At 33.9% G+C, this 15495-nt stretch overlaps 1 protein-coding gene across 1 annotated transcript; it reads right to left on the bottom strand.

Moving 5' to 3' along the window:
- Positions 1-10772: 10772 nt before the first annotated feature.
- LOC110699157 lies at positions 10773-13655 on the bottom strand. The gene is made up of 4 exons (XM_021876642.1): positions 13534-13655; positions 12336-12489; positions 11220-11372; positions 10773-11115 (listed from the first exon to the last, which is right to left on the bottom strand). Exons 1-4 carry the CDS (start codon positions 13583-13585, stop codon positions 11028-11030), a joined length of 447 nt encoding a protein of 148 aa, XP_021732334.1. The 5' UTR covers positions 13586-13655; the 3' UTR covers positions 10773-11027.
- Between the last annotated feature and the right edge of the window lie 1840 nt (positions 13656-15495).

Raw genomic sequence — 15495 nt, 5'->3', positions numbered from 1 at the left:
GGACCTAAAACAATTGGTAATGAGAACCAAGAGTATCCGAATACATGGTAAAAAGCATATGTATCATCTGATAACCTCAAATTATGTTCAGAAGGCTAAAAGCCTCTAGAACTTTCAAGGGGCACTATACCATCTAAATGTTACAAAAGCAACATATGCAATTCTAGAAATTTATCCTACCATATCAAACCAAATCGCTAAATATCAAATCATCCTAAGACCCTGAACATAACACCTAAGGTGGGGTGTGACAAGGAGGGAGTCACATGTTCACAATCTCTATCGTATTATTTCAAAGAATCTCTATCGTTAGTTGGTTACCCTAAAATTGCACATGCAACTCAATATCCTACTTACACACGGATACAAAGTAAGCTACATACTTTCCGGGCACGTGATTCAATTTATCATGCTCCTGAGTCAAAAAAACTACCCGTTTGATGCTCTTTCAACTTTGTTGAAGAAGATCTAGAAATCATAAGATAAAAGGCAATCCTAAACAACCAAGAAGAACATTCCCACCCTAACTCCTACCCAAGCCTCTTCCTTCGAGAAAATATGATATTAATAGATCCTTGGAAATTCATTTGAATTAGGTTGCTATTCCAGCTTGTAGCTCAAATCAACATATGTCAGGCATTTGGAAGACCAAAGAAGTAATATCTAGCCAAGTAGAGGAGATGAGTCATTTTCACTTGGGTCAAAGAACACCCTTCCTATTCAGACCAATACATGTGGGAGCTCTGTAGTTATGTTTTAGTAAATAGAGATTATTGCACATGTGCAATATCATTGGAATCTAAAGGGTTTAAGCTAAGTCGGAGTAAGAGTGAATATTTGGTAATGCCGCTTTAGTACTCAGAGGGGGACAAGCGATGATGTGGTGAGTTTGGATGGAAAGGACTTGACCATGAGTAAATGTTTTAAATATTATGGGTCGATCATCCTGAAAAATGGAGACATTTCTCAAGACGTGGCCCACAGGATTAAGTCGAGGTGGCTTAAGTGGAGAGCGGCCACGGGAGTGTTATGTGATCGAAGCATTCTCTTACAGTTGAAGGGAAAATTCTAAGGATTGCCAAAAGACCAGTGTTGCTCTATGGTACAGAATGTTGGGATTCTAAGAAGAAACACATTAAAAAGATGGAGGTTACAGAAATGCGCATGTTAAGGTGGATGTGCGGGAACACTCTAAGAGATAGAATCAGAAATGAGGTTATTCGCAAGAAAGTAGGGGTGGCAGACATTGCGGACAAACTAAGGGAAAATCGTCGGCGTTGGTTTGGACATGTAAAACGGAGACCCGAGGGTGCACCGGTACGAAGAGCGGAAGAGTGGGACAATGGAGGGGTTAAACGAGGGAGAGGGAGACCGAAAATGACTTGGTTGGAAGGCGTTAGGAAAAATACGAAGTACGTGGATTTGCATGAGGATGAGGCATTGGATCGTAAGGGATGGAGAAGGAAGATTTTTGTCGATAACTACACGCAATAATCACTTTTGGTTCATGTAGCCGACCCCACTTATGGGATTAAGGCTTTGATTGATTGCAATATCATTGTCAACAAATTGACACCTACAAAAATGTAATAGTTATTTATGCATCATTGATCATACTATAGACATTAGATTAATATATAAAAACCTAGAAGAGAAAACCGTAAAAGGTGATGGCAAGACTAAGGGAATAAATTAAATAAAGTAAGAATAAGGGAAACTTGATTTTCTAAAATTATAGCTAGAATGCTTGACTGACAATCAAATATAGAATTCACCAGATTCCATCAAAATTTTAATGCTCCATCAGTCAAAAGATCTTTACAACATAAATATAATTAGTGGTGCTATTAGCTATTGTTAATACATAGCTGCAACTGTACTGATCACACTAGGGTGACTAGATAAGGTGCCCCAATAATAGGAAGCCATTGCAGTAAAGGGCACAGCAAGTGAACACTATAACAAGTGAATAGTGGTAGGTGAAGGGCACGGGCAGAGACCCCAAAGTGCTGCTACATAGACGAGAATGGTCAATCATTAGCCTACCCCGAGCAACCCCTAACATTATCCCTCCAAAGGTGACACAGAGGACCATCCATGTGTTTTTAATAAAGAAAATTACCCCCTTCCTGGCAACTGGTCAAAGTCACCAGAAGGCTGCTAAAATATTACAAAGCCACTAGTGCATCACCCAGAATCTACACATCACCCCTTGAAAAGATGGTAGAATAAAGAAGTCATATCAAAAAGGTGAAAATATGCTCTGGACAGTCCACAAGATGAAAACTCTTTCTGGTGCAAGATTTTTTGTTTTCTTATTTTGTTTCACCATCATTGTTTTAACATTTCCCTGCTTTATGGTTGTTACAGAAAGGCTATTCACCCAAACTACTAGTAAAATAGGAGTTCTAATCACCTATTGTTAAGTTTGATTGCTATGGGAATTTATGGTTAAAAAAGTAGTGAGCATCCAGCTGCTGGCAGCACACATAATAATACAGATACCTAGTGCAACTTTGCAAGTTTTTTCTATTATTTGATTCTGTTTCTCTTTCAAATTTTCAATACTTTATTTATTGTCCCTTTCTTTGGTTGTAGGGGAAATGGGGTGAAATAGAAATCCAAGCACATAGAACACAGATGCTGAAATCACAACTTTGTCTCAAGATAGTAAACATGTGAAAAGGTCCAAAAATCAAACTTTTAAAATGAAAAGATCTTTGAATTGACTTCGGCAAAAAAGGACCTATAAAGGCTACAATAAGTTTACTCACTATGGGAAAGAGGATGATGTTTTATGACTTTTAAAAATGTTTTTCTTCCTTATCAATCCATTCTATTCCAAGAACTTGGAATATTTCATAAAATATCTTGGAGAGTAATTGGGATTTGAATCACTCCTCTGTTTGAAAACAACCTAGTACCGGTTTTACCAGAAACGCAGTACAGAGACTACATACCTCCATTCCAAAAACAACCCAATACGGTAAAACCTTTGACCTGGTTCAACAACCCTATGACCCATATTATTTCAGGCTTTTTTGGTTTAGAGCACACCAAATTCACTATGGGTAGCACCCGTACCTTTCCCCATACCACGAATTGTATTGTACATTGTACCATGCAAGACATATAAAAAGGTGCATTCCCGAGTGTTCCAATTCACCCACAGGTAGCACTCCCGAACCCGTACCCGTACCAGAAATCATATTGTATCGGTACCATGCAAGCCATGAAAAAAATATTTGCTACTTTTGCATTCTGGAAACAATGCAAATAATCCATATGGCTCATTAAACTATATGTACTTCTAATTTCAGAAGAAGCGTAATATAACCAACCATATAAGATGTAAGATATAACCAACCCTCACACAGTCACACTACCACAATTCACAAAAGCCACTTACAAGGTGCTAAAATAATGTTAATAACCATAAATTCTAGTGGCATGGGCATGCATGGATACCCAATAAAACTATCCTATTTGCCTCTTTACCCCACGTCATTTCGCTCGCTGATCTATGTATATAGCTTTTAAATTCTTTCCCTCTAGCAAGAAAAGCAAAGGTAGATCGGCTAATCAGGGAAAAATGGATATAATCCAGTCTAGGAGCTCCAGGTAGAGATCGACAGCATATAGGTCAAAGAAAATAAGAAAAACACCCCCTCCCCCCCCCCCCCCAAAAAAAAAAAAAAAAAAAAAAAAAAAAAAAAAAAAAAAAAAGAGAAAAAATTTAATAACCTTTTAGCACTTGTATCATAAAGGAGACAGTGAGATATGTCCTTTCGAAACAAAGTGCTCTTTCCAACATACTCCATAACACCAAATATCTTTCAATCCTCTAATAATTCTCCAGGAGGACTAGGACTGTCAGTCAGCACTTCCAAGACCAAGAAAGTCACTAAACTCAAGGTTAACATTGTAAACATGAGAGTGAGCTTTAAGATGCTCCCACCCTCTTAAAGAAACCAGTTGCTGTGCTGCTAGACCTAATACAGATTTCTCATACGACGGTGCGATGTGATAACAGCTATCAAATTGACACCTCAACTTCTCAATGTACTGGCCTGACCTATGCGATGGTGGCCTATATTCTTTGACAAATTTAGATAATGCTAGAAGCTCACTGAGTAAAGTCTGACCACATTTAGCCATTCAAGATAGCACCCATATTCACATATAGACTAATATTTAAGAAAATTGGGCAATGCTAGAAGCTTTTCCATATCACATAATTGTTGTTCTATGATACAAGTTCCAACAATTATCGTAAAAAAATCATTAAAATTGTTCCTCTAAAGCATTAAATGAGTTTTTATATGAAATGCTAAATCCCCTTTACTAATAAATATGATTAAATACAGTATATCCAAATTCAGCTACCTCTCTTCCCGAAAGTCACATTTCTACAATACCCTAACATACAGTTGCCATCATAATGCACCTTAAAAAATGTCAATAATCGCATCAAATTATACATACCCACAAATTCAAGTATCTTTAACATTTATATACCAACAAAATCATTGCATGTCAAAAAAAGAAAAATACCCAAAATAAACCTAAACAAAAATCTCACAAATCCAACAAATAAAACACCACCCATTCGCACAAGTTAGCCATCAAAGAGAAACCCTAATCGCCAAATTCTCCTAATTTCAAAAAAATTTAAAATCCGAACTAATCCATATAATAAATAAATAAAAAAAAAAAACAAAAACAAAAACAAAAAAAAAAAAACCAAAAATAACACAAATACAATTCAAAAATGAAATTTAAAAAGCAGAGTAGGAATTACCGTAATGTGAAAATCGTGGATGAATATATACCGAGGTTCCAATAATCTAAAGCTTTGTCAGAGATGCTTTAATGGCGGAGTTCTGAAAAACTGAAGTTGATTCTTCAGTCTTCACACTCTCTCTAAATTTTATTTTTTTTAATTTTCTTATATATTTTTGGCTTTTTGTACTTTAATTTTCCATTAATAATTAATTCTTATAATATGATTCGTGTTTGATAGGTAAAGTTCAGGTATTTCATTTTTGGTACGTCAGTTTTATGTGACATGGGTCCCCTAATTTCAGTTTGTGTGCACTTGGGGCCTTGGGCTTCTTCTCGTACCAACCCACTCCAATCAAGTTTTTAAGTTTTCGTACCTAATTCCATGGTAGAAGAAGTAGTGGCCACATGCTACTATGTTTTCCTCGCCTTTTTTTTTTTTTTTTTAATATATTTTCTTCGTTTTTAATACTCCTTTTTTTACTTTCAGAAAAAAAAAAATACTCCTTTTTTTTTAAAATTAGAGTCAAATTTACACATTTGTCGAGATATAATGGTAAAAATTATGAAAAAACTAATTTATAAAAGTAAACATTATGACAAATCCAACAACATATTATATGATCATATTTATATATTATATATTGGTAAAAAAAATTAAGTCAATGATGACATATAAATAGTGGAAATTCTCAACTCTATCTTTTAAAAAAAAATAAAAAAAAAAAACGAAGGGAAAACTTGCAACGCACATTTTTTTCACAGTATTTAAGAAAAAATAGATCGCACATATTTCAATTCACTTAAAATGGGGTTGAAAGGGCGTTAAGAGTATTGTGTCATTTTCATTTAGAAAAGTGTTACAAGTATTAGAAAAGGAGGAACCATGAATTATGTTATTTTTTACAAAGTAAATGTGTGTGTGTGTGTTTTTTTTTTTTACTATAACTATTGTCAATTGACATTAATTAGATGATCTACTTAATATCTATTTTTGTTAAATTCGATTTGTTGTGGCGTTGAATGGTTTATTATTACTGGTATTTGTTTTAGAAAATAGAAGGGAACATGATCTATAATGAAATCACAAAACAATTTACCAACTAGGGACATGAGCTAGAAACATTGTGTCATTATACTTATTAGACTAGGATCATAAGCTAGAAACATTGTGTCATTATACTCATTAAGTCATTGAGAAATTGATGGACCAAGATCAACTAGACCAAAATGCTCAGACATATGGTTTGATTTTGGATCACTTATAAATTATATTAAAAAAATTATAAAAAAAAATGGTTGAAATGGAAAAGTAAGTTAAAGTTAGTTACTTAGTTATACTTATACATTCTTCACCTAACTTTTTTTTTCTTTAGGGTAAGGGGTGGGCCCCACCTTGATTTCCTATCACAGGAATGTCAAGGGTGTATTACCCAAGGGGGAGGGGAATATGAGCATTGAACCCGAGTCGCAACCACGAGAACCGAAGTCAAGCTCCATTGAGCTATAGGCTTTTTGCTCTTCATCACCTAACTTGGAGCTATGAGATGAAAGTTTATTTCTCTAAACCCAAATAATGGGGTTTTAATTTTCTTTAATAGCTTAATATTGAATTGCTCCTTAAATAAAATTGGGCAAAGGTTTTTTAAAAAAAAAAAAATGGGCAAAGGTTGGCAAGCGGTTTGTTTAAGTCTAGCACAACATTGGCCCAACCTGCCACGTGCCCATCATAACCCCAATACGGCCCAAAAGACATGATGGTGTGCCATGAGCTGTAGATAAACATCATTTTCGAAATTTGGCACAAGTATGATGGGCTGACTCATGTATCGACTTGCTCATTTTTAATCAATAACAAAATATCTAAAAATTATTTAGGGGAATCCACTAACATAACTTGACACGTGGGATGAACAATGCATGAGCTGCTTGGTGAAAGTTCGACATGGTATAACATGCTTGATTTACTCCTGCCTTTTTATCATTTATCTCCTAATTTGGATATTAGAAATGAAATTTCAGCACTAATGATGTGTTTTCTTTAAACAAGAAGATGAGTTCTTATAATTAATAGATTTTAATGAATTTTCTTTTCATGATAATCGTGAACTAGGCTTAAGTCTCTTGATTAGGGTGGTTGGTTGAATTTATTTAGTTAATATAAAAAACACACACGATATGGATATTATTAATCTTTCATGGAGTAGTTTGTAGCCACCTCGACATACACAACATATATCTCTCACGATTAATATTCAATATTCAATTAGGGTTATCACTACAAAAAAAAATAGACATTTAGCAACAGATCAAATCCGTCGCTAGATTGTACTTTTCTGTCGCTAAATATAGGTAGCGATAGATTTTGAAAAGGAATTACTCCACTGGCAAAACTGTTGCCGCTAAATGAGACTAGCGACGTTGTATTTGTTTTCCATTGCTGAACTTAGCAACATATTTTTTATTTCCCGCTGGTTTTAGCAACGGATTTTTATTTCCGTTGTTGGTATTAGCAACGGAAAAAAAAATTCCGTCTCTAAATTTAGCAATAGAAAACAAAATCTATCGCTCATATCAGCAACAAAAAAAAAATCCGTCTCTAAATTTAGCAACGGAAAACAAAATTGTCTCTAAAAGTAAATGATATTCGATCCGACCTCACTCGGGTTAACCCGACTCGGCTTTGCATGTAAGGCTCCTTGAATCCCCAATCTCAAGAATTGCAATAGGTAGGAATCGAACCCGTGACCTCAAAGTTACATAGTGAAACTCTTACCAACTATACCAAATATTATTTGTTTACTTCTACACACATAATTAATAATAAGTGAAAGAAATATTAGAGACGGATTTTCAAATCCGTTTCTAATCTAGAGACGGATTTTCAAATCCGTTTCTAATCTAGAGACGGATTTGAAAATCTTTTTCTAGTTTAGAGATGGATTTTAGTTTACATAATTCGTCTCTAAGGTAATATTTTACATAATTCGTTTCAAAAATAATTTAGAAACGGAATTAATAATCCGTCACTCATATCAGAAACGGAAAAAAAAAAAAATTCGTCTCTAATTTAACAACGAAAAAAAATCCGTCTTTAAATTTAGCAACGGGAAAAAATCCGTTTCTAATTTAACAACGAAAAAAAAAATTGTTTCTAATTTAGAGACGGATTTTCAATTCTGTTTCTAATTTAGAGAGGGATTTTTTAATTCCATCTCTAATTTAGAAACGGATTTTTTAACTCTGTTTCTAAATTAATTTAGAGACGGATTTTTTAATTTCGTCTCTAATTTAGAAACAGATTGAATTCTGTCGCTAGAATTCTTTTTCTATATAGACATTTTCTTGTAGTGTATGTAGGTAATTAATTGCTGGTGGGTTTATGACTATATATACCAATGCAACCGTTGTAAAAAAAAATCATTCATATAATGTAATTATGTTATTTCTGACAATAAATCTCTCTTTCTCTCATATTTCTCAACATTAATGGTGATTTTTATGTTTAAAGATATGAATGTAATTTTAAAATGGCACAAGAATACATTCTAGTTGTCAATGTATCATCAAGAATTCAAGACTATACAAACCTAAAATTTTTGGTATTGGGAAAGAATCAAACACGCAATAACTTGGCAATAAAGACAAAGTTATGTATAACAAGTAAAGAATATTATGCTTCAAAAAAAAAAATATATAGTAAAGAATATTAAATGTCAACTATATATAAAGAATTTTAATTTTATATTCTCCTATATCTCCATTATTTCTATATGAATACTAGTACAACAAAGATGCAACTTTTGTAAGGATTACGAATGAGTGAATGAATATTCCCAATTGACTTGAGCATAGTTGAATGAATATCCCTCCTTAAATACATGGGATCATCAAACTTTGATCTCTTAATATGTACGATTAGTCCTTAATAATGTATTTAATACAACTCCATAAGCCAGAAACTAAAGATGCGGCCAAACGGATTCCATTATACTTTGTTTAATTAACAACTAGTGTGATTAAGGAAAAGAATCATTAACTTTACTAATGACAATGTCAACTTCAAAAGTCCTACTTATATCCTCTCAAAATTATACACCTTCACCAAATTAAACCTTCCCAAAAACAACCAAAACATATATAGCAAGGTACTAGGATTAAAATCCAGATATCTTTGCCAATCCCACACCAAGGTTTGCCCTATCATTGTGATCTACAAGTCAAATGACAATGTTGATCAAGATCTTCTCCTTGGCCAACCCCCACATCCGGAGCGGAGGCTACAAGCTAAGAAGGAAGGCATTAACGACGTGAGTTAGGTTGAACGCCCGCATGTGATGGTTTGCCAGGGAGAAGATCTTGGACATTGTTACCTTGGAAGTCCTGGACCAATAGGGCGAAATTGGTTGTGGGATTAGTTATCAAAGAGGCCAACTTTATCTATATTTTGCTCCAAGTGACAAGCCCTTTACACTACTTGTTGATTTAGGCATGTTTTATAACCTGTTGAAGTTGATTTGTTGGTAGAAAAAAAGTAATTACAGACTTACAGTGCACATTAGTACGATGGATTAATAATTTGACTTTATAAAAGAAGGGCCAACGAAAATGGGTGTACCGTGTACGGCATTTTCTTGTGACAGTACGATATCCTTGCAGGCTTGCATCATGTTCTCTTATTCTTTAATGCACATTTAATATTTGATTCAAATTATAATAGGTGAATCTTCATCTATGTAAAACCTAGTACACCATCTAATTATTCTAATATGCAAATAAATGCAGGAATTATAGAAGTAGTACAAATGTATAGAATAAAGTCAATAAATGTCGTAACATATGAATGTGTGATAATTGAAAGAGAAGCTAGACATGCTGCACATGACATTTTATATCTTAAGGAGAGGCAGAAAATGGCACAATGCAGCAGAGGGGGGCAGGATGGAGTCAACCGCGGTGGTCTTTATCATTGTGGCCGTGCAAGACGAAGTCATTTATCAAGATCTAATATGTGGCCGCCAACCTTAACAACCAGGAAGATGCTACAGGTGAATGACCGCTAATTAAGCTGAAGCTGCTGAGCATCCGCATGTTGCAGTTTGTCTAGGCGTATCTGAGACATATTTGTGATGGTGCATAATAACTAGATTGCGGGATGAGTGGAGTGAGGACCATCATGGATGCCACCTCCTGAAGAAGGAATCACCAGTTCGCCATAATCATGACAATGGCAACCAAAACTTTGTGAGGCTACCTTCAGGACTTTTTCCTTCGACTCGGACTTCTAGTTACAGATTGATCCTCTTCTGCTTCACAAAGTCACAAGTCAAAGTTGTCGATTTGATTCGTGATTTGGGTTGTTTGTCCATTTGTTTATTTCTCAACCTAAAGGTTAATCATTGAGCAAGAGCTCACCAATGTATATGTATAGTATGTGTAAAAAACTTCAGATTTGAACTATTGTCTTGCTCCACCTATTATAGCCATGATCATGTCTTAAGTCTTATGATTCAAAGCAAACATTAGATTCAAGTAATCACAGTTTCCATAAATTTCCAGCTAAATTCTCACTGGCCCGTGATGGGACGCAATTACATCTCTTAAATCTTAATTGCAAGCACCAGATGGTCTTTCTGTTTTGGAAGAGCAGCCACTTAAACATTATCACACCACAGAAACATTCTTCTGAACACAATAATTATAAGTACAAATTAGAAATGGACTTCTGCAACATTAACTTCCACAGAATCCACACTGCTGTATGAGACCTATTTTAGGCATTACTGATTATCGTTTGCCTTGAAACATCCTGAGTTTTAAGGCACGGGAAACTAACAGTTCTACAAGTACATAAAATAACAGAAGCGATGCGTGAAGCCATGAAGCAGACTTTCAGATCCTTTAGACTTCAGCTGTTCATTACTGGTATGGTTAACATCTGACACAAAATTTGTTCTTATCAAAATGCTCACTTTCACCAGAAAAACAACTTTTCCAGGATAACCTTTAATATTTTATGTGACTATTAATGTCAAACTCTATACGGAATAATCACTTTTGGTTCATGTAGCCGACCCCACTTATGGGATTAAGGCTTTGATTGATTGATTAATTAATGTCAGACAGAGGGAGTACAAGTATTTGGCTGGAAGAAAAATAAGAAGAATAATAGAACTGAATGGCCAAGATCCAGCCCATCCAGGTAAAATTAAGCTAAGAGTCTAGAGATGTCACCAATATGATAATTACAAACTCAGCTTCCCACTGCCATCGCAGGTTCTACAAGATCGAGCAGCTGAACACTTTGTGCAATAACTCCATTTCCTTGGAAGCCTGTTTCAGATCAGTGACTTCATTGTGAGGATAGCAAAGGAAAGTACCAAGAAGGAAATACATATCAGAAGATCTACTTTAATTTTTTACACAGAGATCATTACCCAGATGTATAGCGAGTAGCTGCATCCTTAGAAATCATCCTAGCCCTTGCAGCCCTTTCTTCTGACAGTTTCTGAAGCACAAAACCCTCTCCATTGCACTCTGAGCAAATACCAGAACCACTACAGTCTTCACAGATTTTCACTGGAGTCTGACTTCATTAAATACAAAAACATGCTTCGGTTAAATCTCAATTCAACAGAAAATTGAGGTCAATAAACACAGCATCGAGAAATGAAATGAAAATAGAAATCAAAATTGTACTCCGTAATATTCGAGCACATAGCCATAAATAACTTTCACATTAATTTGTTGGCAATTATGCAGTTTCATAGCATATTATTGATTTATTGTATTTGAGCTGATCAAGGTACAAATTGGATGTCAGCATTCGAGTAATATGTAGTAAAACCAACATATTTTGGCCTCTATCATACAGTGCTAAAAAGACACGGATAAAATTATGGGAAATTCTCCATGGTAGAAATTGCACATTCTCATTGGTAGCAAAACTTTTTCAAAAATCTCATAAATAGCAATGAATTTATAAGTTTCTTCTAATCTAGAAATATTTTGGTAATTCTCAAATAATTAACCTTAAATAGATAATCGTGGTTAAATAATATGCCAACAAATGTGAAAGTTATTTACTGGAAGCTGTTTTCGCTTTCATAATTTGTTGACATCAAAAGTTAGGCAGTAGCAAAGCAGAAAAGTTAGCAGAGGCTTAACTTCACGCAAATACACAATGAAGCTCTTGGGTCTTCTAGAATACTAGTATTTTGACTCTCCAGTAAGTGGAACCATCAGAATATTGAAAATGTGACAATAAACAAACTAGCACAAGTAGTAACGATATACTACTTTTAGGCACTTTTAGCATTAATCCACTGCACCCATTGACAGGTAAATTCACCTCCACATTAACATTTAGAACCTAGCAGTCACTACCACAGTACCACACGCACACAGAGTAATGAAATATTCAACATCTAAAGTTACTGGTTGGAAGGAGGACCTCTCCTGAAGCATAAAAGACTAGTTATATACCCTGTACTACAAGTTGATTCCCAGATAAAACAAAATATACAGCAAAAACAGAACGTAGTAGCACACACCTTTTTTCAGATTGTTGGGTTCTTTTAACAAGAATAGTGGCTGCTGCACCAACAACTGCAGTTGCTATTGTCACAGACACAACTGTTTCTGGCAATGCAGAAGATATTCTGAAGAATTTTCTTCTGTGATCTTGCAACTTCAAGCAATTGGATCCTAGTCACTTCATTACATTAACACAATGAAAATCACAAGACAATATACAACATGAACTGCATGAACTAAAGAGATCATGTTCTGGGGAAAAAGAAAAAAAAAAGGAAAACAGCATTTAAACTTACTAAGACATGAGGACTCACTAAACAACTACTCCGTGGTACAGTTTAAAATATACCTGTTTACATGTTTTATGAGGAAGTCCCCATTGATATCCTACATGTGTTAATATAGTGGCATGCTTGAAAATATATGCCTTGGCATTCTCATGTTTAATTCTAAGATAACAGGTTAATCTAGTTCTCTTGAATGGAGAAGAACCCAAGTCTTCATTTTAAGGCCTGAGCTAGAAAAAGACATTGAACTTCAAAAGATTAATCTACTTTTAATGATAATTAGTTTTCTTCCCAAAGTAATTCAATAAATGGTGCAGAATTTAAAGAATTGGACAGACACACTCACGCTTAAACTCCTTGGCAGAGCAGAAAAAAGAATGCTAAATTGACGTACAATAGTAGAGGAATAGTGTAATATGGGAGCTGCACAAAACACTTGATATAAAAAGACAAGCTCAATTGCATATATTCCTTTTGGCCGTCAACTCACTAAACTATAAACTGACACTACATTCAACTTTTTCAGTCTTGAATCGTGATACACATGGAAACAGGCCATACAGCAGGAAAAATTGGCTGTAACCTATCTCATTGAAAAGCTGTATATTGGGTTTGTGTGATATTGGAAGGAGAAGATGATAATGACTGGTGGTAGAAATTTAAGATTTGAAAGTGGAAATGTATTTCCAATACCTTGGACATTGGTAAGATAATTTCCTAACAACATTACTTACAAGCATACAATAGAGAACCATTCTTTTCACCAATAACCTCATACCAAACAGGCTTTCAAATATTGCTTTCAAAGATGAAATAAGCAGAAACAAAAGTTACAAACTTGAAACGAACCATAAATTAAGCAAAACACAAAGTAAAATTAAGCAGAAATAACACAGCAGGAGAGAGAAAGTTGAAGGATGAAGCTAACCTCTGATGGGAGGGAAGACCGAAATTGAATGGTTATGAAAGGCGACCTCCATCTTTGTGCTCAAAGCTATGATCCTCAATCCTTATCCCCTTTTCTCGTCACTGTAATTTGAGTGTTGTACCAACAACTCAACAAGTATATCATATAAGGGCATAATTGACATAATGTAAATCTCTTGTTATTAAAATATTTTTTGTAAACATTGTCGTGATTAATCTCAACTTTACTCCGTCCGCCAATATTAATCCCAACTTTTGTTTATCAATCAATCATTAATCATTATTAATTTAACATAATACTAAAACAAACACCAGGAATGACGCATGTCACTTCCTGCTGCTGTTTTTCCCTCCAAAACTCCCCCTTCCCCTTTTAGCAAAATTTTTTTATCCCTACCTTATAAAAAGTATTTCGTATAAGATAACTCTTAGAAATATGTGTATTTACATTTGTAACCTTATTTATATGTTTACCCTCATTAATGTTTTTTTTTCATTAAACATATCATCAATTAATTCAAAGTTTTTTTCCTTAACAATAAACTTGTAATGCTTTTTTTTTTTTAATAAAAAAAACTTCTAATGCTTTATGCTCCATTTTTTTTTTTTTTTGAGGAAATCATATATTATTATTATTATTTAAAAAGAAAAAAAAAAACTGCATGTACGAAAAGACGGTTTATTATTATTATTATTATTATTATTATTATTATTATTATTATTATTTAAAAAGAAAAAAAACTGCATGTACGAAAAGACGGTTTATTACCAAGAGACTGTTTATTTTTACTCCTTCGTGGTTGCTCTTCTTAATTACAATCTTGTCGTCCTTTAACTGCAACTATTGTTAAGGTTTATTAGATTTTGAAATTTACATTGTTTGATGGCACATAAACAACGTTATGAAATTCATATTAAATAGTGATATTTGAGCAGATGTTATCAAGATGTATAAAGAACTTAAAAATCTTAAAATCAAGGGAAATCGATGGTAGAAACAAAAAAAGCTGAGAATAATTATGGGAGAGAAAATGATGGAATTTAAGAGGAAAAAATATAACTAAGTGGTTATTGCTTCAGTATTAGATATAGATATTAGATGGTCGTAGAACATTAAAGAACTTATATTATTAGGTTTTTAGCCTCAACATTTCACATGTTATTACTCCGTATGACCTAAGCTCACAAAAAATTCATCTGAAGAAAACCACGCTAGAAATATTATACTAAGTATTATTGAAACATACAAATCAATTAAGAGTTCTAAACCAACAATTGCCCCTTAAGATATGAAAGGATAATAATATGATATGAAAAGATGAAAATTAATTAAATATTATTTAATAATAATTTTGGAATAATAATGTCAAACTTTAGAGGGTTTTAAAAAATAAACGTCATATAAGATTTTGGTAGCTTTCAATCCCTTCTACAAAGCCACCACATAGGCATATATATCAAATAATACGTATTAAAACTACCACCCAAACCAAAGGTGTAAATACACATCAATACAACTTCTCCGTGAGATCAGAGCTAGCCCCTTCGCGCACATCGCACGCGTAGGCCACCCTAGTTTTTTTGGAAATTTGTTAATACAATCAATAACATAATACTAAAACAGACACTGTGAATGACACGTGTCACTTCCTGATGCTGTTTTTTCCCTCTAAAACTATCCTTCCCCTTTTAGCAAAAAATATTTTATTTTTGGAAAATTTGTATAATACAACTATAATAATATTCCAACTCTTATATATTATCTTTACATAAAATGTATTTCTTTTTATTTCGTATTCTTAATTCTTCCATACACATTTACCTAAAATAGTATTCTAATTCTTTTTTAATTATAGAAAAAGTGAGCCACTGGTTCAGGTACAAGATACTATCATTACCGCCTGGACATTTTTAGCCGGAGTATTTTGAAATTTTTCCCTAAAAGTAGTAATAAAATTAATTC

Source organism: Chenopodium quinoa, unplaced genomic scaffold (assembly GCF_001683475.1).
Source record: "Chenopodium quinoa cultivar QQ74 unplaced genomic scaffold, ASM168347v1, whole genome shotgun sequence".
NCBI lineage: Eukaryota > Viridiplantae > Streptophyta > Magnoliopsida > Caryophyllales > Amaranthaceae > Chenopodium > Chenopodium quinoa.
This window is presented reverse-complemented; position numbering and strand designations above follow the sequence as displayed.

Bases quoted from the DNA above. Each gene is read 5' to 3' on its own strand.
- LOC110699157 (XM_021876642.1), bottom strand. From the start codon at position 13,585: ATGGAGGTCGCCTTTCATAACCATTCAATTTCGGTCTTCCCTCCCATC. The intron at 11,373-12,335 runs GTGTGTGCTACT...TATTTAATGAAG, and splicing joins ACCCAACAATCTGAAAAAAG to TCAGACTCCAGTGAAAATCT. The intron at 11,116-11,219 runs GTAATGATCTCT...GATCTGAAACAG, and splicing joins GCTACTCGCTATACATCTGG to GCTTCCAAGGAAATGGAGTT.